The sequence below is a fragment of the Hyperoodon ampullatus genome (assembly GCF_949752795.1).
Source record: "Hyperoodon ampullatus genome assembly, chromosome: 2".
NCBI lineage: Eukaryota > Metazoa > Chordata > Mammalia > Artiodactyla > Ziphiidae > Hyperoodon > Hyperoodon ampullatus.
The window spans coordinates 27,075,572-27,100,589 of record NC_136915.1 but is presented as its reverse complement, the minus strand read 5'-3'; the positions used below and the strand labels follow the sequence as shown (position 1 = coordinate 27,100,589).

The window sequence follows — 25,018 nt, the reverse complement described above, 5'->3', positions numbered from 1 at the left end:
CATTCCCATTGCTGTTAAAGTGGCTTGCTTGCCTCGCATTTGTAAGTCTGAATCCAGATCTTCCCCTGGTCAGAGCAGTGGGGAACCAGCAAAAGAAAGGCACTTTCAGGCAAAAAAAATGCTGGGCCTCCTTCCACAAATTGTAAATAACGAAGCTACCGGGAGGTAAGAGTGGGAGGTGGGCCTAGGAATAGTTTATTAGCTCACAGAGACCACGGATTGTTAGATTAAGGGATTTGGACTTTGTTCTAGAATTCTCTTGCAGATAGAGGGACCCCGTCTGTCTTATCTAGTAATGCCTCCACTTAACAGATGCTCAATGAATATATTCTTTATTAATTAAAGCTTAATAAACAACAACAAAAGAAGTGCTGGAAGGTGGACCAGCTCGGAGTCACCATCTGATTTACCCTTATCTGCTTTTTACAGATGGAGTAACTGAAGTATCATTTGCTGCAAGTGGCAATCGGCCCATCCTTGAGGAAAGGCAAACCAAAAACTCCACCTTGCGGATGATGGGGGTCAGAGACAAGGTATTGTAGCAGGAGGTCTAAAAAGCAGTTCGGTTACCGTCTCCTCAAGATGGAGGTCCTGGAATCACCTGACCCCCGAGGAGGCGGAGCTCCGCTCTAGCACGCCCAGCACGCCCCACCCCGCTCGGCCCCGCCCAGCGCCCCCATCCGGGCGGGGCGGCGCGGGCTGTGAGTTGTCTTCGCGAGGCGCCTGCGCAGTGGGCAGCGGCGCGCGGGGCGGAGGCTTTATAACCGCTTAGTCGCTACCCCTCGGTTTCTATCTCTGGGAGGGCGGCTGAGGCGGCGGCGGCGGCGGTTGGGACGCCGGCTGAGGGGGCGCTGAGGCGTGAGCTGTGGCGGCGCTGGGCGCCCCTCTCTCCTCGGCCTCTGGGGGCCATGGGCTCCGAGAAAGACTCCGAGTCGCCGCGGTCTACATCCCTACATGCGGCTGCGCCCGACCCCAAGTGCCGCAGCGGCGGCCGGCGCCGGCGCCTCACCTTCCACAGCGTCTTCTCCGCCTCGGCCCGCGGTCGTCACGCCCGGGCCAAGCCGCAGGCCGAGCCGCCAACCCCGGCCGCACCGCCGCCGCCCGCCCCGGCCCCTGCCGCGGCCCAGGCCCCGCCGCCTGAGGCGCTGCCCGCCGAGCCGGCCGCCGAGGCCGAGGAGGAGGCCGCGGCGACGGCGAGGCCCGGGTTAGACGATGAGGAGGCGGCGGAGGGCGGCGGCTCGGGCCCGGAGGAGGTGGAGTGTCCGTTGTGCCTGGTGCGGCTGCCGCCCGAGCGGGCCCCGCGCCTCCTCAGTTGTCCGCACCGCTCGTGCCGGGACTGCCTCCGCCACTACCTGCGCCTGGAGATCAGCGAGAGCCGGGTCCCCATCAGCTGCCCCGAGTGCAGCGAGCGACTGAACCCGCACGACATCCGCCTGCTGCTCGCCGACCCACCGCTCATGCACAAGTACGAGGAGTTCATGCTGCGCCGCTACCTGGCCTCGGACCCCGACTGCCGCTGGTGCCCGGCCCCGGACTGCGGGTGAGAGCGGGGGCGTGGCCCGGGGGCGGTGGCCGCGGCCGAGGGGACCTGGGGCCTGGGGCTGGTCACCGCGTGTGACCGGCCCCAGGGGCCGTCCTCTGCGCACCATGTGTGTGTGTCCCAGCGTGGAGGGAGAGGTGAGGGATGACCAGGGGGAGGGAGAGCCAGGCGGCAACTGCGGCGAGCCGGTAAGCGCTAACCATCCGCACGCCCAGAAGAGTAGGGTAAACGCACCCAACACCCCACCACTGCCCGAGGGCTTGAAGTGGGGGCTGAGCAGCCGGTGAGAAGGGAGCTGTCCATCAAGTCAGGAGGCAGGGAGAGGCCGTTTTGGGTCGGGTGAATGCCCCTCTGTCCAGAGGTAGGGGATATGTCTTAATGAGGATGGGGAGGGGATATCTGGCAAAGGATGGAATAAGAATATCATTCTGAGGGGGCAGCGCTTTGGAGGGGTGTGTCCATTTGGCTCGGGGCATACTTTGCAGCGTTTCAGGAGAAGGGGTGTTCTTTCTGCCCACCACTGCTGAAAGTTGGAATGCAGGTGACTGAAATGGCACTAACGGGAAAGGACAGCTCCCAGGCAGCGCTCTGGGGGCACCCTGGGCATTGTGGTGTGTCTTCTGTGCCAAGCTATTGGGGGGCCCCCTGTGGTTCTTACACTGCTGTCTTGGGCAGGGTGCAGAGTGGACAGACCCTTTCTTTGTCCAGAGAAGCAACGGGGCACTGAAAAGGATGCCCAGAGGTTGACATGGTAGGAGAAAATGTGTTTCCCAGCTCCTCTGATCTTGAGTTTTTGACGATGCACCATGTATGCTGGCTTTTTAAGGTCAGTGAGAAAATAGGCAGTAGATGCAGAGACATAATACTACCAGATTTCACCATCTGAAGCATTCAGTGGACACCGCCCCCTACCCCTGACCCTTACCTTTTAAAATCTGATTGTGTGTTACTGTCAGTACATCCCATGAACGATTGCGTGCAGCAAAGAGGGGCGTCAGACTGTGCCGTTACCTGCTCTGCGACCTTGGACAGATCATTTTATTCTTGTGTGTCATGCTTTGAGGACAAAAAGATGCTAGGGACTCCTAGTAAAAAGCTGAGTGTTCGTTTCTTTCAAAGGAGTTAAGAAAGGCTCTTAATTGTAGCCTATATATCAAGGCTGTTTTAAGATTTCCATGATTGTGCTATTTGTCTCCTTCAAAAGAAGCCGACTTAGAGTGTCTAGGGGAGTAAGATGAGTTATTTTCTTCTATTTTTCTGTTCTGACAAATTTGTTTAGAGAAGGGTGTGTTATTAAGCTCACTGAGTTGAGGTTTCTAAATTACTTTGAAGTGTTGTGGTCAAAGGTTGGGGCATTTAACTATGGTAGGTCACTTTCACTTTCAGTTAATAAGTGTCAGAAAGAACCTCATAGGCTCTTGGAAAAGTTTGCTTACATCTGGAGATCTGGTGATCTACCTAGCCTTAAGAGGTTAATTTACATGGTATTGAAATTTTACAGACACTATTGATCTATTTTCTGAACCAAAGGAATATTTACTTAAGAGAACACTGCTTGGTTAACTTTGGAATAGTATATTAACTCCTTTTTCAGATGTGAATTTCCTTGAATTTTAACTGAGAAATGTGGCATCACTGATTATATTTCTGGAAAAGTTCTCTTTTTGTTTTTATTTCTCTGAAGTCAATCTCTGTCTTTGCTCACATCAATAAAAATGGACAGGAATTAATTTACAATCTTGATGATGACAACTCTAAACCATTACTGATTTGGAAGTTATTAAAAAATTAGGCCATTTCTTATTTTAGCCAAGTATTGGATTACTACCATCCAGAGGTTTTTTTTAATTAGTTAAAAAACTATAACAAGTTTAATATAATCTTTAAATGTGTTATCTGTTGGTTTAAAGAAGGTGAAGTCTGGGAAAAGCAAGCAGGCTAGCATCTGAGTATCTATGTGTCAGGCATACATAATTTAATTTGATCCCTGCAACATTGTAAGATAGATTTGATCTTGTTTTACAGATAAGGAAACTGAAGTTTAAATGAATTGAGTGACTTGTTTAGGGTCATATAACTAGTGGGTGGTGGAATCAGGCTTGGAACACTGGTCTAAACTCCAACCAAGGCCAGTATTCTTTTCTCTCAAAGAATAAAAAGCTTTAAAAAAGCATAGGCTTATCAGCATTATTGGGGATGCTACTGTTTGGGTCATTTCATCAAGTGTGGCCTAAGGACAATGTTGAGAGAGCCAAAAATGCTAGAATCTGGTTTCTCTTCTGATTCGTATTGTTAACAGCCTATTACCTACTTTATTTTTCTTACCTGAAATAGGCCTAATCCTTTCCTTACTTGAGAGGCCTAATTGATATTTTCAGAGTGTTTTGATAATTCAGTTGAAGGTGTTAGATAAACAGGGAGTAACTTTAAATTTCTATCACTTCCCAAATAGGTGGGGATGTGGCCAGTGGTTTTGCCACCTCTTTTTAATGTCATGAGAAAAATAGCTTGTTTTGTTTTGTTTTGTTTTAATCAAACTGTTCTATTCTTCTGGGTCAGGTAAAAATCATGGATGAGAACTAGAAGAGAAGCCTAAGACCCCAGTTGTGTCTTCTCATACCTGACCATCTTTACTGCCTGCAGATTAAGTTCCTGCCAGCCAAATTTATCAAGTTCTTTTTTGCTCTCTGTGTGTATATGTGTGTATTTGGCAGGGTGAGGGGAGCATATAAGCGATCTGATCGTTAGTTTTACTGTGATTACTCATGATAATAAGAACACTATATGTTAAACGATTCATTATTTGTTTATAAAATATTTGTGGAACAGAGAAAAGAATCTTGAATTTTTCTTTTTTCATACTTAAATACAATTTTATTTTATTCATAAATAAGGGAACTGATTTCTATGGGAAAACACTCACATTATTATTAATATTATTAAGTACAATATTACCAAGTGCAACTTTTTTTTTTTTTTTTTTTTGCTGTGCGAGACTGTGGGATCTCAGTTCCCAGACCAGGGATGGAACCCGGGCCCACGGCAGTGAAAGCACCGAGTCTTAATCACTGGATTCCCAGGGAATTCCCACCAAGTGTAATCTTTAAAACATACTTTCAAATGAAATAAAATTAACTCAGAATACAGATAAATGACATTTTTATAGTCCTTTATAATCTTCAGACTGTAACTTCATTCAGAAGTAATTTCATTTAGTTTCATACAGGTAGATGGTGGTAAACTCATTTTATAAAAGAGAAACCAGTTCAGAAAAGTTTTAAGTGTGGGACCCAGTGTCTCACAGCTGATAAATGGTACAGTTGATACGCTACCCCTTAGAGTCTCTACTTAAGCACAAGGTCTTTTCATAAACCTCCAAATCATGTAAACATGTAATGTTTTCCTCTCAAGTGCCCTGTTGCCTATCTTTAAACCCCTTCAGAATCTGTAGAAGACTGAGGGGTGAGCAAAGGAGACGACAGAATATTTCCTGGCATACAGGGGGCAGATCTTCTGTACAGGTGAACAGGAGATAAGGCTGTCTTGACCTAAATTCTTTGTGCAGGTCCACCACTCCAGCCTCTCATTGCTGCCTCTGTCTCCTGCAGAGACCCCCGTCCCACCTGACCCCAGAAGGTAGTATCACTTATTGGCCCTCCTAGATAACTGGGCTGGATTATCCCATAAACAGGAAGCTTCTGATTGTCTCTTAACACTTTTATGAGGGAAGAGCAAGCTCCCTGAGTAAGACAGATTTCTCAGTCAGTGAGGGAGAATTTTTCCTTTCTGAAGCCTTCCTGAACCTCTTCTCTCTCTCCTTTTTTAAAAAAATATAATTAATTAATTTATTTTTTTAAAGGTGGAGATGGGGAGCTTTTTTAAAAAAAAATGTTCATTTATTTTGGCTGCTCCGGGTCTTAGTTGCAGCACGTGGGATCTTCGTTGCAGCATGCAGGCTTCTTCGTTGCGACATGTGGACTTCTTAGTTGCGGCATGCATGTGGGATCTAGTTCCCCAACCAGGGATCGAACCCGAGCCCCCTGCATTGGGAGCATGGAGTCTTACCCACTGGACCACCAGGGGAGTCCCCTGGTCCTCTTTTCTTAATTTAGCTCTGTACCTTCATTTTCATAACTCTTTATTCCCCCTACAACGCCCCTCGCCATTTACATCATCCTACAGCCCAATATGTCTTTTTCATATTTGCCAGAGTACTCATTCTAAAGTGGAGCATTTTGTATCATTGCCCTGCTTAAAACTGCTCATACCTGACCTACAAGATGACTTCTTATGTCTTTAAGAACTTATTCTTTATATGATCTATCCTTATGATTTAAGACCCTTTATGGTTTCCAACCATCTTTTGATCTTATTTTCTATTTTTCACCAACATCAGTATTTCCCAAGGTATAGGCATTACTATTGAAAAGAAAAATGTTTTATGATTGAATAAGCTTGGGAAATGTTGGATTGAACAAAATAAAGCAACTCTATTTCTGAGCCCCTTAGACCCTTTAAAAAATACTAATATACACTGTAAATCTTGTTAATGCTTATATGCAAATCTTCAGTCTGGTATAATTTCAGTAAACTGAGATCACCAGAAAACATGTTTTGTTTTGTTTTGTTTCGATGATGTCTTTAAAGCATACCTGAAACTTTCCCTATTTGCAGTTTTCTAAATTCCTTTAATAGTTATTCTGTCCTGCCTTCTGTTACTGTCCTTATTTAACACTAAATCTTGTGCTCTGAGTAAATTGAGAGCTCCTCTAGACTAGGATATCTATATTCCAACTTTTTCTACAACTCTGAACAAAATCTTTCAATTAGGTCCCAGAAGAATGGGATGAATAGTTAAATTTTTGATACGGGAGATAAAGAATACAAACACCACAGTTTTGAGAGGAGAAACAGATAAGAGGAGGGTGTGCAAGAAGAGGACAGACAAGTAATCATTAAACAGACACTTAACAAAATCATATGGTGTTGAAACTTAGGTGAGTACTGGGTATTACAAAAAGGACTTAGACGTGGGCCTCTTGACAGGGAGTTTGGCCTGATAGAGGAGACAGATAGGTAGGTAGGAAGATAATTATAAATGCAATGTAATATATACTAAAGAAAATACAAGTGTTCTTAGAAGATGGATGAAAGGTTTTGCATGATGGTGTCAATAAAGACTTCGTGGAGGAGATGATATTTGATCAGGGCTTGAAGAATATGAGTAGAAATTTATACCAGACAAAGATGAGGGTAGAGAAAAAGGTGTCTTAAGCCAGAATATTATGAGCAAATGCATGGAGGTATAAAAATTCAAGACTAAGTCTGGAGTCTCGTTTGGTTAGCCTCTGGATATACAATATGGGGAACATGATCTGGGAAGTGACTTGAGATCCATCTGGAAAGGTAGATTGGATTCAGATTTATAGGTCTATCTATGCCATGCAAAGAAGTGTAAGTTTGAAGGACTTTTTTCTTTTTTGTTGAAGGATTTTAAGCAAAAGAGTAACATCATGATAGATAAACTTCTGGAACTGGAATTTGGATTGGAGTAGGGAATAAAGAGACTGCAGTCTCTTGCAGTTGTCTGGTCAAGAGATGACATGGGTTTGAACTAGCACAGTAAAAAGGAAGATAGTAATAGTATGGCTCATTGTGACAACTTGGCCCATGTTTTCCACCCTTGTATATGCTCAGAGCCTGTTTGTAAATGATTATATGGCCTGGAACGGTGAAGTATAGACATAATATAGGAACGCATTTCTTTAACTCCCAGGGTTTGTTGGAGCATAATCAAATTCATACTATTGGGAATGTTTCCCACAGGGCTGGAGTAAGGTAATGCTGTGGTCTAGCTTGTCACACATTATAATGTTTCTCAAGATAGGAAATTAACAAAATTAATAAAAGTTGTATGAACTTAACGGGGGGAGGAAAGGATGCTTCTGTGTTCTTAGCATCATGCAATTTCCTACACCTTCCATTTAGCTTCTCATTAGCAGAACTGAATGCTCTGTTGAGCTAAGAAGGCAGAGTAGGAGAGAGGCTCCAGTGTAGGACATGGAAGAGAGGGAACAAGATAGTCAAGGCAGTTTTGGTCTCAAGGATGAAGGGTTTTTCTTGACTGCCTGGGGTAGAAGATTGCCCTATTCAGAATTGAGGAGTTTGCTCAGCAAAGGGGCTTAAACAGGATTTTAGGATTAAGTTATAGTACTTGACATAAAGAAAGCCAATAGATACATGGATAAGTTTAAAAGATTGCTTTAGGAAAAAGTAATGGCCCAGGAGAAGAGCTAAATGACCTGGGGAAAGTAAAAAACCCAAACAGGAGAGGGTCTCTATCATTCATTCAACACAGTTATTTTAAGCATGAATCAGTGTGCTAGACCCTGGAGATTAAAAGATGGTTGATACTTTTCCTTGTGTAGTCTGGTTGGGGAAGCATACATATAAACAGATAATTACAATATAAGGTGTTAAGTATTGTAAAGTAATTACGCACAGACACAGAGTGGGCAACCAACTGCCTGGAGAGGTTAAGTGGATTTTATAGAGAGGATGACATTTGAGCTGGTTCTTAAATGGATAAGTATTTGCCAGGACAAGAAGTAAGGAGAAGGCGTTTCGAGGCTGAAAGGAATAGAATATGCAGAGGCCAAGAAGTAGGACAAAACGCGCTGTTTATCTATACCATAACTTTTGGGACAAAATCTCAAATGCAGTTTGTTTGTTTGTTTTTAATAAATTTATTTATTTATTTATGGCTGTGTTGGATCTTTGTTGCTGCACACGGGCCCTCTCCAGCTGCGGCGAGCCGGGGATACTCTTTGTTGCAGTGCGTGGGCTTCTCATTGCGGTGGCTTCTCTTGTTGTGGAGCACGGGCTCTAGGCGTGCGGGCTTCAGTAGTTGTGGCGCACAGGCTCAGTAGTTGTGGCTCGTGGGCTCTAGAGCGCAGGCTCAGTAGTTGTGGCGCGTGGACTCAGTTGCTCCATGGCATGTGGGATCTTCCCAGACCAGGGCTCGAACCCGTGTCCCCTGCACTGGCAGGCAGATTCTTAACCACTGCACCACCAGGGAAGTCCTCAACTGCAGTTTTAAAACATGTTCAGTTTTGTTTTTTTTAATAGACATTTATTTTTTATTATTTATTTATTTTATTTATTTTTGGCTGCATTTGGTCTTCATTGCTGCACGCGGGATTTCTCTAGCTGCGACGAGCGGGGGCTACTCTTTGTTGCGGTGCACAGGCTTCTCATTGCGGTGGCTTCTCTTGTTGTGGAGCACAGACTCTAGGCGCGTGGGCTTCAGTAGTTGCGGCACTTGGGCTCAGTAGTTGTGGCTCATGGGCTCTAGAGTACAGGCTCAGTAGTTGTGGCACACGGGCTTAGTTGCTCTGCGGCATGTGGGATCTTCCCAGACCAGGGCTCAAACCCGTGTCCCCTGCATTGGCAGGTGGATTCTTAACCACTGCGCCACCAGGGAAGTCCCAAAACATGTTTAGTTTTAAAACATGTTTAGTTTTAAGACTCAAAGACTGCAAGCACCTATACTTCCATTTTAGGGATAGAATCTAAGGTTTGGAGATTTTAATTAGCTCATTGTCGTGCAGTACGAGTCAGGGGCAAGGAGCCCAGACCAGGCACCCAAAAACAGGAATGCCAAGTCTCATGCCCTGAGTAATTCTCTGTCATGGTAATAGGTTGCTGGGGGTTCTTGAGTATTTGGGGTTATTTTACTTCCTTGGAACCAAATTCCACACCCAAAATTGACATTGTCAATACTATCAAATGTTCTTTGAAAAAAAAGAAGAATCTGTTAATAAATATTTACTCCCACCATGTGAGGTAGGAATGGATCATGAAATGCTCAAGGTTTCCTGACTGGCAGTCTATCCAATATGTATTGTCAGAAGTTGACTTAATACTTTTCTGAGATCATCCAGTACCTTTCTCATTTAACACAAAATAGCAAGCAAGTCACTTTCTTCAGGAGAAACGTTTTTTTTCTTTAGTAGTTATTTTACAACTAGGTGGGATAAATTTGCTCAGAACTCCTACAGGATATGAATCATTTGCATTCATACATTGACCTCTTCTCACTTTGCTCTTTCTGAGAAGAGTTTTAATACAGCCTGTATTATGTAACATAGATGATACCTTGTCATCGGTAACTTCAGTGTCATTCTCAAATCAGCTTGCAGAATCTATGATGAACCTGAGAACTTAAGTTGCTATCGTGAACATCTAATGTACAATCAAATAAGCAAACAAACCATAGAATAAATCTAAGAAAATGTTATTAGTCTTTTGTTTAAGCTGTTTGAGGTCTTTGACTATTGGAGTAGAACATGGAATAGGTGACAAAGCCCCGATGGCAACACCTAAGCCTGAAATCACTGACCTGTCTAAAAATTGTTTGAACTTTCACAACTGCTGTCCTCCATTCTTCATTTGTTTGTTTAAATTACTTTTTTTAAAAAAAAGAATTATTTTGAACAGGTGTCTACTTGTTAGTCTGTGCATTTAGTTGAAATTTTTAGAATTAGTCAGAAAGGCTAATAGTTTGTAAATATATTGGATTGTTTGTAGGAAAGTAATTCTTGGTAAATAAACATGAATTATAAGAAGCAGTTGATACTGGTGCTGATAGATTCTGAATTGTCCATCTTTACTAAGAATATGTGTCAGAAGGGATTGGGGGGAGATATGGCCATATTCTATGTTAATTCATAAGATTGATGAGTGGTATTCTTCGATTCTGGAACCTGTCAAGAAAGAAGAGATTTCAAGGTATACATTCAAATTGGGGAAAAAATTTTTTTGGAAAGATAAAATGAGCTTTCAATAGAAGTTGATCACGAACCCATCTATGTTCATTGTCTCTCAGTCTGCCATCAGACCAGCTTCACCATGAAACTTAAAAATGAAAAAGTATTGAAATCATAAAACTACTAAAAGAAAACATACGCAGAACACTCTTTGACATAAATCATAGCAATATTTTTTTTGATCTGTCTCCTAAAGCAGAGGAAATAAAAGCAAAACTAAATGGGACCTAATAAAACTTAAATGCTTTTGCACAGCAAAGGAAACCATTGACAAAGCAAAAAGACAAACTACTGAATGAGGGAAAATATTTGCTAATGATATGACTGATAAGAGGTTAATACCCAGAATATATAAGCAGGGAGAGGGTGTGGAGAAAAGGGAACCCTCTTGCACTGTTGGTGGGAATGTAAATTGATACAGCCACTATGGAGAACAGTATGGAGTTTCCTTAAAAAACTAAAAATAGGGCTTCCCTGGTGGTACAGTGGTTAAGAGTCCACCTGCCAATGCAGGGGACACGGGTTCAAGCCCTGGTCTGGGAAGATCCCACATGCCGCGGAGCAACTAAGCCCATGCTCCACAACTACTGAGCCTGCACTCTAGAGCCCGCGAGCCACAACTGCTGAGCCCACATGCCACAACTACTGAAGCCCGTGTGCTTCTCTGCAACAAGAGAAGCCACCGCAGTAAGCCCGCGCACTGCAATGAAGAGTAGTACCCGCTCGCCGCAACTAGAGAAAGCCTGCACGCAGCAATGACGACCCAATGCAGCCAAAAAAAAAAAAAAACTAAAAACTAAAAATAGAACTACCATATGACCTAGTAATCCCACTACTGGGCATATACCCTGAGAAAACCATAATTCAAAAAGAGACATGTACCACAATGTTCATTGCAGCACTATTTACAATAGCCAGGACATGGAAGCAACCTAAGTGTCCATCGACAGATGAATGGATAAAGAAGATGTGGCACATATATACAATGGAATATTACCTGGCCGTAAAAAGAAATAAAACTGAGTTATTTGTAGTGAGGTGGATGGACCTAGAGTCTGTCATACAGAGTGAAGTAAGTCAGAAAGAGAAAGACAAATACTGTATGCTAACACATATATATGGAATCTCAAAAAAAAATGGTTCTGATGAACCTAGGGGCGGGACAGGAATAAAGATGCAGATGTAGAGAATGGACTGGAGGACACAGGGACGGGGAAGGGTAAGCTGGGATGAAGTGAAAGAGTAGCACTGACATATATACGCTACCAAATGTAAAATAGATAGCTAGTGGGAAGCAGCTGCATAGCACAGGGAGATGAGCTCAGTGCTTTGTGATCACCTAAAGGGGTGGGATAGGGAGGGTGGGAGGGAGGCACAAGAGGGAGGGGATATGGAGATATATGTATACATATAACTGATTTATTTTGTTATACAGCAGAAACTAACACAACATTGTAAAGCAATTATACTCCAATAAAGATGTTAAAAAAATTTTTTAATAAAACAAAAACAAAATATATAAGCAGCTCATACAAATCAACATCAAAAAAATTTTTAAAATGATCCAATTGAAAAATGGGCAGAAGACCTGAATAGACATTTCTCCAAAGAAGACATACAGATGGCTAACAGGCACATGAAAAGATGTTCAACATCATTAATCATCAGAGAAATGCAAATTAAAACCACAATGAGACATCACCTCACACCTGTCAGAATGGCTATCATCAAAAAGTCCACAAAAAATGTTGGCAAGGATGTGGAGAAAAGGGAGCCCTCGTACACCATTGGTGGCAATGTAAATTGGTACAGCCATTATGAAAAACAGTATAAGGTTTCTCAAAAAATTAAAAATAGAACTACCCTATGACCTAGCAATTCCACTCCTGGGTATTTATCTGAAAAAAGAAAAAAAAAGACCAACACAAATTCGAAAAGATACATGCACCCCAGTGGCAGCATTATTTACAATTGCCAAGATATGGAAACAACCTTAAATGTCCATCAACAGATGAGTAGATTAAAAAGATATGGTATATATACACAATGGAATACTACTCAGCCATTAAAAAAATGATATTTTGCCGTTTGCAACAACATGGATGAACCTGGAGGGTATTATGCTCAGTGAAATAAGTCAGACAGAGAAAAAAAAATACTGGATGATATCACTTATATGTGGAATCTAAAAAATAAAACAAACTAGTGAATATAATAAAAAACAGAGACACAGAAATAGAGAACAAATTAGTGGTTACCAGTGGGGCGAGGGAAGGAGTAAGGGACAGGATAGGGGTAGGGGATTAAGAGGTACAAACTACTATGTATAAAATAAATAAGTTACAAGGATATATAGTACAACAGAGGGAATATAGCCAATATTTTATAACTATAAATGGAGTATAACCGTTAAAAATTGTGAATTACTGTGTTGTACACCTGAAATTTATATAATGTTGTACATCAACTAAACTGCAATTTTAAAAAAGTATACTTGCTTTAGTTTTTGCTATTGTACTTTATTTTACAAATGTTCTATCCTTTAAACAAATTCTAATTTCTCTAAATATATCAAATCATCAAAAGGAAATAATTTTGTACCCTTATTTATGAAACTTGCTGGGACAAACTGCTCCTAAAGCAGCTTAAACTATGACTGAATACATGCTAGAAATTCAGGCTGGACTTCCCTGGAAGTCCAATGATTAAGACTCCACACTTCCACTGCAGGGAGCACAGGTTTGAACCCTGATTGGGGAACTAAGATCCTGCATGCTATGCAGTGCGGCCAAAAAAAAAAAAAAAAATTCAGGCTAAGTATGATATTTTCCCCTACTTTTTCAGGAGATAAATGATATGTGTTTTTAGAATCTCAAGAAACAATTTACTTTCTCACACAGAATGTTTTACAGTTTGTTAGGTGTGCTTGTGCATGTGTTATTTGTTATATGTGTTTTCTTTCCTCTGCATCGTATTAAGTGGTGGGGGTACCACACAGTGTTACCCCACTGGGACTGATGCATGTCTTAACTTACTTATATCTCTTCCTATTTCCTTACCCAGGTATGCTGTTATTGCCTATGGCTGTGCCAGCTGCCCAAAGCTGACCTGTGAGAGGGAAGGCTGCCAGACTGAGTTCTGTTACCACTGCAAGCAAATATGGCATCCAAATCAGACATGCGATATGGCCCGTCAGCAGAGGGCGCAGACATTGCGTGTTCGGACCAAGCACACTTCAGGTCTCAGTTATGGGCAAGAATCTGGACCAGGTATGAGTTGGCATTGTCTCATTTGTCTCTTTATTGGTATTTCATAATGTGGGCCCAAAGCTGGGAGAGATTACCTTTCTGTATAACTCAAGGATTAGAGAGCAGAGACTATTTGTTTTTTGTTTGTTTGTTTTTATAAATTTATTTTTATTTATATTATTTATTTTGGGCTGCATTGGGTCTTCGTTGCTGCACTCGGGCTTTCTCTAGTTGCAGCGAGCGGGGGCTACTCTTCGTTGCAGTGCACGGCCTTCTCATTTCAGTGGCTTCTCTTGTTGCGGAGCACAGGCTCTAGGCATGTGGGCTTCAGTAGTTATGGCACACGGGCTCAGTAGTTGTGGCTCACAGGTTCTAGAGCGCAGGCTCAGTAGTTGTGGTGCACGGGCTTAGTTGCTCTGCGGCATGTGGGATCTTCCTGTACCAGGGCTTGAACCTGTATCCCCTGCACTGGCAGGCGGATTCTTAACCACTGCGCCACTAGGGAAGTCCCAAGTGCAGAAACTATTTGGTAATACTTTCAACACTGTATTTGGTATGTAGCTTCTCTCTCTGACCATTTATAGGTTGTTCAACCCAGGTGAAATTGGAATAAAGCAAAACTGAATTCTGTACTTTCTACCGTCTTAGTAATATGTCTCAGATTGGAGAGCAGTTGGGTCCTTCAGCTAGGGGCTTTTTCAGAACTTTCACTGTGAGCAGAAAGACGTTTAGTATTAAAACTGTACTGTTTTCCTACTAGCTTTAAGTACATCACTGGTTTGGGAAGTAGGGTACAGATTTAAGGAAAGGAAATAATATTAGTATGGATTAATGATTAACCTTAAAAGGAGGAATATCACACATTCAGTTCCAACCTTGACATGTCAGAGTGAACCTCTTTTAAAATGTCAGTGGTTTTATTGCCTTTTATAAGTGTGCTTTATTTCACTGATGTCATTTGAGAGAAGCTAGTAGGAAAGATTTTACCATTCACTTTTTCCTGGCACAGTATAATCTCCTAAATTCTCTTTGTAATAGGATAGTTCCTAGCTTGCTGTGAAAATTACCAGGTGTATGCTACATAGCATACTCAATTGTTTGTAGGTTTTGAATTTTAAAGTATTATGGGAAGGTACTGTGAATTATGTTAACAGCAAATCACAGTGATACTTGTACCTGAGAAATGAGCTTCCTGAACTAAAATTTTTCAAGACTTAAAGCCAAATGCGGGCTGCAGACTATTCTTCCTGTAGGACTGTGTTTTTAATTCTGCCAGCCTGTTGGCTGCTGAAATTCCATTTTTCTTGGAACCATCTTTCTCTCTAGGGAAGTCTCCTTGCTCAGAGTGTGGCTGTAGTGCTGTGTAAGATGCCAGATTGGGGAATAGGCAGCTCCGTATGAGACAGGATCCATTTTATGAAATTTCCTGAGGTCTAGACATAGCCAGCCTTCCAGTGAAGTGGGTTGCACAATTTGGAATCCTCAGTCAAGAATTCTTGACTGCCTCTTCATTTCTTGCACATACTCCTAGGAATAATAAAATCAAACGAGGTTTAACTAGGGATATTTTTCTACCCATTCTTTCTCCCCCACTTAGCAGATGACATCAAGCCATGCCCACGATGCAGTGCTTACATTATCAAGATGAATGATGGAAGCTGTAATCATATGACCTGTGCAGTGTGTGGCTGTGAATTCTGTTGGCTTTGTATGAAGGAGATCTCAGACTTGCATTACCTCAGGTGAGATGAGAAAGTGTCTATTGTTTTTATAGTCTTGTTCTCCTACTGATTTAGGGAAAAGGATGTCAAAGAAACATCGTTGTCTGTCCTCTCATTACAGCATAAGGAAGCTGTAAAAAGTTCCTCTGAAACACCCTTCCAATCATGTTTTTCTCCAGCTCAGCAACTTCCAGTGACTGTTTTCCATTACCTTCCAGACAGAGTTCAGTTTCCCTAGCATGGCTTTTAAGATTTTCTGTAGTCTGGCCCCAATATACCTTTTTCCATTTTGCTTTCATAAATGCTATGTCCCAGATTATCTGTGTCTCTTCTGTGTTATCTTACCTCCATACTTCTTCATGTTCTTTCCTTCACCTGGAATGCTTTCTAATCACCTCACGCCCCAGCAACCCCCTTTTATCTCAACTGTTCAGTTCTCATTCAGCCTTCAAGGGCCACTTTAAATGCCATTCCATCTCTGATGCCTTCCCCCAGTTTTTTCTGCCTCATTCTTCTTTACTGACATTCTTTAAATGTTCTATAAACATCATCATGACTTTTACTTCATTTATGTGTCTAATTTTGTTGAACTATATTAAGAGTCTTCAGGCCAGTATTACCTTTTTACAGTTCCTTGGATGTAGTAGTCATTAAAATATTGTCCTGAAGGAGTTAATATTTACAAACTTAACATTCATTGTGTGGATGAAACATTTTCATTTCCAATTTAGCAAACATTTGATTACTTACAGTATACCAATTATTGGGGGCACAGGGGTGCGTAAGACATGATCCCTACTTTCAAAATTACTTACTCTATCTAGTAGGGAAGACAGTACAAAGGGAGTGGGCAAAAGTGGTTGGACTCAGAAGGGCTGAGTGTAAAAGTAGCCAAACTCAGAGTATGAAACTGTCATAAAGGGTATGATGAAATCTTTTTATATCCTATCCCAGGAAGGTGGTTTGCAGTATCTACATATGCCGAGAAAACTATGCAAATCAGAGAGAGTTCATTAGCTGCAGGACACAGTATGTCTGGATGAGATGTCAAGTGCATAGACTATGCAGGATCCCACGTAGTATCACTCAGAGAAGTAGGTTCAGTTTGGTGCGTTAGAGAGGACAGAGTGCAGCAGAAAAGAACGGAAAAGAGGTTTCAAGTCTGGAGGCCTGCCTTTACGATAAAAGAAAAAAAAAGTAAAGAGCCAGAACTCTAATAGTCTAGCCTTGTCCTTTACTCCCCCTCATGTAATAAATTCATTTCTTGTAACCTCTTGTAACCGTTAATCACTCCTATAGAAAAGAAGACTCTTGCTCTTATCAAGCTCTCTGATGACAATAGCTGCATTTGTAATATTGACATTAACTTCAGCATGTTTCCTCTGTAGCCCCTCTGGCTGTACATTCTGGGGAAAGAAACCATGGAGCCGTAAGAAGAAAATTCTTTGGCAGCTGGGCACATTGATTGGTGCTCCGGTGGGGATATCCCTCATTGCTGGCATTGCCATTCCTGCCATGGTCATTGGCATTCCTGTTTATGTTGGCAGGAAGGTAAGATATGTTGAGTTCTGTGCATGTTCCATCTTCAGGTTTGTTGGTAAAGGTTTGAAGGAAATGGGGAGGAGCTTATGTTTCAGAGCTGCCTGAAAACCAGCTGGTTCTTAAATAAAAATAATTTCTTAAATGGATTTTCATAAATCCCCAAGAGATCTGAAAGTTCTTATTAACATCCCGGGCCTGGTTTGTCTCAGTGACTTAAAGGTAAAATGCTTACTTCACTCCCCTGAGTTACTTTGTCTCTTCTTATATTAACTTTTTCTGTATTCGTTTATATCATCCTGGTCTGAGTTAGATTAAAATGTGAGAAAGATGTCTCTTTGACATGGGGGAATATGTTTTAATATAGGTAACTTATAAGGGAATATTCACTTATCCTTTTTCTCCCTAGCAAAAAGATTGATGTCCTAACCTGCTGACCTGGATTTTCTTTCTTATTCTTAGATTCATAGCAGGTATGAGGGAAGGAAAACCTCCAAACATAAGAGGAATTTGGCTATCACAGGAGGAGTGACTTTGTCGGTCATTGCATCCCCAGTTATTGCTGCAGTTAGTGTTGGTAAGAAGCTAGCCAGGACCATGACTCCTCCCCTTACACGACCCACTCCCATCAGCTTTCTGGCCCCGCAGTTTTGCCACCTGGCTAGATGTTTCACCCTGGATGCTCCTACATTTTATGTCAGACCCACCTTGGGAGTTTATTAGGCACCATTATTATTATCAGCCACACTAAGTATCAGAGTTTGGGATCTTTCATTCGTAAGTTAGTGCCTAGAACTCCATCTGGCACATAAAAAAGATTGAATTAAAAAATATTACTTTAAGGCCTAGTTTTTCACCTTTCCTCTTCTTTCTCCATTTGCCACAGAACCCACAAAGCAAAATTACTTTTGATTTGCTTAATGCCTCACAGTATTTAGGGAGGCATGAGGGTCTGTTTTAGAATAATAATAATATAATATTTTCTGAGACTCTCCATGTGCCAGGAGCAGGTCTGAGTCTTTTGCCTGTATTAACTTATTTAATCCTCACAGCAGCCCAGTTGTAACAGAAAGGTGCAGTAATTTGCCCAAGGTCACTTAGCTGGGACGTGAATTAAGGCAGTCTGACTTCAGAGTCTGGGCTTTTAACAACTAAGCCATTCTGCCTTCCACAGCAGCAAGATTTTGGAATTAACACTCTGGGGGGATCCTAAACCCTAGGAGTCGCTTATTTAATGTTTGATTATTGATTGGTTCTTGGATTAGCACTTCAGCAGTGAATGGAAAGGGGAAAATGAAAGCAACATATATTTACTGTGCTGAGCACTGTACATACATTGATCATTGGCAACCTAAGGAAGATATGTCCAAGGTTATAACAGCTGGTAAATTGGAGACAGGATTCTAATCCAGGCCTTTCTGATTCCAAGTCCAGTCATCATTCTGTTGGACCAGGCTACCTCTTTAGCATAGCTATCTTCTGTCTTTCCTTGGCCCTTTATAAAGTGGTTTGTCTCTGTTCAGCCCTGGGAAGGAGAATTCAGGGCAGCTGCAACCTGATGGCCTGCTGACATGTTTCCTTATCTTCCCCAGGTATTGGTGTCCCTATTATGCTGGCTTATGTTTATGGGGTTGTGCCCATTTCTCTCTGTCGTGGAGGTGGCTGTGGAGTTAGTACGGCCAATGGAAAGGGAGTGAAAATTGAATTTGATGAAGATGATGGCCCAATCACAGGTAAAAGGAGAATTTTAATTTCCCTTTGAATTTATGGAACACAAGATAAAAGTCAGTAAAATTCAGCACATTTTACAGAGAGATTGACATTGGATTACATTGGCTAATGAGCTTTATAGGAGGTAAAGTATTTTTAGCTTTTCATTTCTTTTTTCCAGAGTTATTAGGTTAATTCCCCTGGTACTTGCCTCTGTGTGGCAGGTACAAACTAGTAGGACTCCAAGTAACTCTAAGTATGCTGGTAATAGTAAATTACATAATTATAATAAAGTCTTATATCTGCATGGTACTTTATAATTTTCAGAAGACTTACACAGTTATTATTTTCACTTGGCTTTTACAACAGCTCTGAAGAGAGAGGGCCAGGGCTGTTATTATCCCCAATTAATCGGAACTTATTTAAGCCTTTGTCTCAACATCTGTTAAATGGGTTTAAGAGCTTTTGCGGAGCTGGAACTATAGCAAGTCTTCTGGCTTATACTTTGATGTTGTTTCCACTTTACCATATTAACTAACCTGGGACACAGAGATCCCCAAAGGTCTTTCAAGCTTCCTACTAGAGTCAGCACACGACCTAAGTGTATTTTGAAATTTTCATGTTTAATTAGATGACATCTATAGTGTAATGGAAAGAATAGGAGACTTAGAATCAGATTTTAGTTTTGTGTGACTAGCCACAGACCAGGCATTTAGTTCTAAGCTTTTGTTTCCTCACCTAAAATTGGGGCTATTCCTAGTTATTGGGAAGATTACATGTGAGCATATGTTAAAACACCAGATATGTGGTGGCTGCCTGTAGTAGCTATTCATAAAGTGAATAAACGAGTATTTTTCTACATGAATATTCTCTGCTCTGAAGAGTCATTGCAGGAAAATGCCAGACTCTGTTTTGATGCTGTGCTATCATCAATTGAGATGTTTGGTTCCATCCCCAGTGGCAGATGCCTGGCGAGCCCTCAAGAATCCCAGCATTGGGGAAAGTAGCATTGAAGGTCTAACTAGCGTATTGAGCACCAGTGGAAGCCCTACGGATGGACTCAGTGTTATGCAAGGTCCATACAGCGAAACAGCCAGCTTTGCAGCCCTCTCAGGGGGCACACTGAGTGGTGGCATTCTTTCCAGTGGCAAGGGAAAATACAGCAGGTAAGCAACTTCTGACAGAACCAGTTGGAATTATAAGAAGTAACATATCATATTGAGCCATTTCTCTGTGCCAGACATGTCTCATATAGCATCTCATTTTGATTTAATCATCAATGGTGTTTTTTTGTTTTGTTTTGTTTTGTTTTAACTTTTACAATTAGAAAATAGGCTAGAAAGGTTAAGCGACTTAAAAGTTCTGTGTTTCTTCCCACTGCACCATAGTGGCTCCATGTAAAGAATAGTTTTTTTTTAACACAATAATCCTGTGTTCCCTGGCCAATCTCTCTCTCTGTTTTTGTTTTGTTTTCTAAAAATGTTTATTTATTTATTTATTTAGGCTGCGCCAGGTCTTAGCTGCAGCACACGGGATCTTTAGTTGCAGCATGTGAACTCTTAGTTGCGGCATGCATGTGGGATCTAGTTCCCTGACCAGGGATCGAACCTGGGCCCCTTGCATTGGGAGCACAGAGTCTTAGCCACTGGACCACTAGGGAAGTCCCAATAAAGGATAATCTTGACTTCAGATCCTCCCTCTACTACATTAGGCTGCCTCCATCAGGAAGGGGAAGTATGCATTTTTATAGAATTCCCAAGACTGTGTCCTCCGTTAGGCTTATCACTGGCTTTTAGTTGAACAGCATTTATACTGTATCTTGTTGGCTTATTGGTGCTGTGATCCTTAAAACCTTCCTATTCTGATTCCCATTTGATAGATAAGGTAAATCAATTCTATAAACTTGTGTTGAGAATATGTAAAGCTTTATGACTAAAAAGGTTATGACTTGGTTGGTCGTTGTACCAGTTAGAAAAAACAGAACATATTCAGAGGAGCATAGTAGATGTTACATGAGAAGCAGTTATTTGAACGCACTGGAGAAGAGAGCCCTGGGGAGGGGTAAAGGTGGTACAAAACCAGGTAGGGAGGTAGGGGAGATGCTTGCCTTCAGATATCTGAAGGGCCTTGAACTGGAAAAAAGGATTAAGAGTTCTGCCTCATGCCAAGAGATAGATTAAGATGATTTGGCAGAAGCTAGAGGGAAACTAATTTTGTTTCATTATAGAGACTATAGGAAAAATCTATATAAAGTCCAAAGAAGGGATGGATTACGTTAGTAGATACGGACCTGTCTATCCCTGGAAGTGTTTAAAGTGAGACCAGAGGGCCATTTGGCTATTAGAAGGAGTCAAGCAACAGATGGCAAATGGACTGGATCCCACACCTGAGTGCTTGTCAGTTACCTGGGAGCCTTTTAAAAATAGATGTCAGCACCCTATCCCAGAATTAATAAATTAAAATCTCCCAGCTTCTCTTCTAATCTCCTAGGGATCTGTGGTTGTTTTTTTTTTTTTTTGCGGTACGCGGGCCTCTCACTGTTGTGGCCTCTCCCGCCGCGGAGCACAGGCTCCGGACGCGCAGGCTCAGCGACCATGGCTCCCAGCCGCTCCGCAGCATGTGGAATCCTCCTGGACCGGGGCACGAACCCGTGTCCCCTGCATCGGCAGGCGAACTCTCAACCACTGCGCCACCAGGGAAGCCCCCAGGATCTGTGTTTTGAAAAGGTTCCCCAGGTGATTTTAGCATAGCCATTGCACAGACTAGCATCTGCGAACCACCTAAGGTGATAGATGTCCTTTGTGAAAGGCCTCTTCCAATTCTAACTGATTCTATGGCAGAGCTGAAACTAGGACCCAGGTCTCTGACTCAATGTACTTTCCATTGCACTGCCTCATTTTCCTGAGCCATGGCACATTTTTGAAGGGCATCTAAGGCTGGAGCAGCAGAGCAACGACTCAGGCAGCAGGATGGAGGTTGATTGAACGTGCAGCTGCAGGCTGCTGCTGACCTGTCTGCATTTCATGACTCTGGTTGTCTCTTGTTAGGGGATCCCGCCCGCACATGCTGGAGAATTCACTGCTGTGCTTTCTTAAAACCAACACCCCTGTAAATAAGCAGACATAATTGGAGACTGACTTGCTGAAACTGCAACTTAGCCAGTCCAGCTGTTCCAGTACTGTGAAAGCCATTTATAGGAAGTGAATGAGTCAGATGGGTTTGGCTGTGAAACCCATTATGAGGAAATACTTAAGTGTGCAACCAAATGATATTGGAGTCAAGAAAGGAAAAGCTATGGGTCCTCTGAGACACCACTGGGAAAGTTTGCTGCTCTTGTCGGAGGTTGACTCTTATTATGTCCTTTAAGCTTATAGGCTGGGGGTAATTTGATTGCTAAATGTTTAAGTTCCTAGTATGTGCAAGACAAGGAGGGTAAAGTGTGAATGAGGTGTGGTCTCTCCCTTTTTGGAGCTCACAGATGACTGGGAAAGAGATGCATAAATTGATTTAATAAATAGGTAGGTGCTGTGGGAGCACTTCGCAGGAAGTGACTGGTTTGATAGAAGAATGAAGGGAGATGATACTTCCTTTGTTGTTAAGGACTGAGTATGAGTTTGTCACATAGAGAAGGGAAACTTCCAGAGAGAGGGACTAGCATATGCAAAGTCATAGAGGTATAAGATGTGTACAGGTGCATAAGGAAAGAAAAAAATTCAGTGTGATTATGATTTAGGACCTATGGTGAGAGATGGAACTGGAGAGAGAGCTTGGAGGCAAATCAGTAGACCTTAAATGCCTGTTGTCAAGAGGGAGCCAAGAGAGGGCTGTTAGAGTGATCAGGTTTTTGTCCACGTTGGCACTGATCTGGAAGTTGTTTGACTTGGACTTAGGGCTACTGGAAAGAGAGCCCAATTGCAGTTACCCACTGGGGAGCTGTTGAGGGCCTGAAGTTAAACAGTAGCAGTGGGGATGGAAAGGAGGGGACGATTTCAATAGATAAATTTAAGAGAGAAGATGTGTGGGCATCTGTTTGAGCTATTTGACATTTGGAGAAGATCAGATCAACTCAATTAGCAAGAGAATAATGGAAGAGGCATGTGCCAGGAAGCAGACTGTCTTGGAATACCCAGGTCTCGCATTAACTTAAACGTCCCCTCTTTACACAGGTTAGAAGTCCAAGCCGATGTCCAAAAGGAAATTTTCCCCAAAGACACAGCCAGTCTTGGTGCAATTAGTGACAACGCAAGCACTCGTGCTATGGCCGGTTCCATAATCAGTTCCTACAACCCACAGGACAGGTATGTGAACAGTCAGAAGCCTAGGAGAGGTTGCATTTTTTTGGTTGGGTTTTCGCCGTAGAAGCTCAATGCCTCATGTTAGGGCTCTGTGTACCATCTAGTGTGATACATAGTGTGTATACCCTGTGAATTCATTGAGCAAGTTCTTGGTATGGGAGTATTTGGCATCTCTTGATTGATTTTTCTTGTTAGCACTTGATTTTTAGAGGTTCTTTCTTTCTTCCTTTTCTATTTCCTTTTTTTTCCTTTTTTTTTCTTGGCTATTGCAACAGTGTAATTATTCACGTGGAACTGAAGAGCTAGATTGGTGTCCATTGATGTATGTATGTGGCTCTATGGTTTCTGCTCTCATGTTGCTCTTTGCTTGATGTGGCTCCTGTAGGCTATTTATATTTGAGAAGCTAGTGTATCTGGTATGGTGTGACTGCAGCACTCCCTACTGGAGAGATTCTGGTTTCTTCTAATTGTGGCAGAGAAGTAAAAAGCTGTGACTCTTCTTTCACTTTCATATTTTGAGTAAGATAGTGTGAGGCTCCGAACCTTAGTTGAATTTTGGAAGCTCATTTTTAGTTGTTTAAAGAAATTGGCAGAATAACTAATAAGGACCTACTGTATAGCACAGGGAACTCTTCTCAATACTCTGTAATGACCTATATGGGAAAAGAATCTAAAAAAGAGTGGATATATGTATACATATGTATAACTGATTCATTTTGCTGTACAGCAGAAGCTAACACAACATTGTAAATCAACTATATATACTCCAATGAAAATTAAAAAATAAAGAAATACAGAAATTGACAGAGATGTTTGTGTTTGTGTGTGTATTTTAAATCAACAAAAAGATCTAATTGTTCTTCTGCATCTTATTTAAGTGTTAGGTTAAATTTTATTTTCTCTAAAAGTGAGCTCTATTCTACTATTTACCTACATTTTCGGACTTTCTAATCCTGAACCCACAAACTGCTTTTACCAACAGGTATAGCATGACCCATGCATGATTCAGCAAAGTGGATTTTGTCTCCACAGAGAATGCAACAATATGGAAATCCAAGTGGACATTGAAGCCAAACCAAGCCACTATCAGCTGGTGAGTGGAAGCAGCACGGAGGACTCACTCCATGTTCACGCACAGATGGTGGAGAATGAAGAAGGTGGTGGTGGCGGTGGCAGCAATGAAGAGGATCCCCCCTGCAAACACCAAAGCTGTGAACAGAAAGACTTCCAGGCCAGCAGACCTTGGGACATCAGCCTGGCCCAGCCCGAGAGCATCCGCAGTGACCTGGAGAGCTCTGATACGCAGTCTGATGATGTGCCAGACATCACCTCGGATGAGTGTGGCTCCCCTCACTCCCAAGCTGCAGCCTGCCCCTCAACACCCAGAGCCCCAGGTGCACCGAGCCCAAGTGCCCATATGAACCTCTCTGCCCCAGCTGAGGGGACGACTGTCTTGAAGCCGGAAGATGCAGAAGCCAGAGTATGAAGTGGAATAAATGCTCCTGTTCTGAGAAGCACACTTGTAACTGCATCTTTTGGAATCTTTTTTGGGGGGCAGGGATTTACATATTTTATTTCAAAGATTCTCTGGTCACAGGTTTTCCCCAGGGAAATTCTGAGAAATTTGCAATTTCTTACCAGAGGAAACATGGAAACTTTACCCTTAGTTACACCCCCCATCCCCTTTGCCCCCCCACCCTTTTTTAGTTTTAATTTATTGGTTAAACTGTTGGTGGCAATCTGTGAGGTGTGTCAAAGAGTGTACAGATGTATGTGTGTATATTGTATGTATACTAACATATTACTGAAGGACACATTTTAATAAAGATTTCTGTCGTAATTCAACTCCTCTCATTTTCCTTGGCTTGGATAGTTCTCCAGAGCCAAGTGTTTGAAACAGACCACTACATCTTTAACAGTCTCTAGATCTAAGCTTTCCTAATCCCAGGAAAGAAGGATGGTATTCTAACCAGACTGCAGTGGAGTCATCTGTAAACCAATGACTCCTAGTATGACAGGAAGCAAAGCCGAGCTTGATTTGGACTGTGTAGTCAGACTGAAGAATTAGCTGAGTCAGCCAGATAGAGAAGCTGGAGATTAAAATGAGCCTTGTTCGCCCTCTAGAGGCAGCTGTGCA

The 25,018-nt window shown here is 42.2% G+C and overlaps 1 protein-coding gene across 2 annotated transcripts; it reads left to right on the top strand.

Annotated features, from left to right (window-relative positions):
* Nucleotides 1-908: 908 nt before the first annotated feature.
* Nucleotides 909-24,715, top strand: RNF19B (ring finger protein 19B; the record flags this gene model as incomplete). 2 transcript variants are annotated; one of them, XM_079728422.1, is made up of 9 exons in its annotated part: nt 909-1,540; nt 13,432-13,637; nt 15,217-15,358; nt 16,726-16,888; nt 17,339-17,453; nt 18,469-18,609; nt 19,545-19,752; nt 22,753-22,884; nt 23,914-24,715. In XM_079728422.1, 9 exons carry the CDS (start codon nt 909-911, stop codon nt 24,365-24,367), a joined length of 2,193 nt encoding a protein of 730 aa, XP_079584548.1. In that variant the 3' UTR covers nt 24,368-24,715. The 2 variants fall into 2 exon arrangements, with proteins under 2 accessions (XP_079584548.1, XP_079584549.1); XM_079728423.1 differs by having other exon boundaries at nt 15,214-15,358.
* Nucleotides 24,716-25,018: the final 303 nt, after the last annotated feature.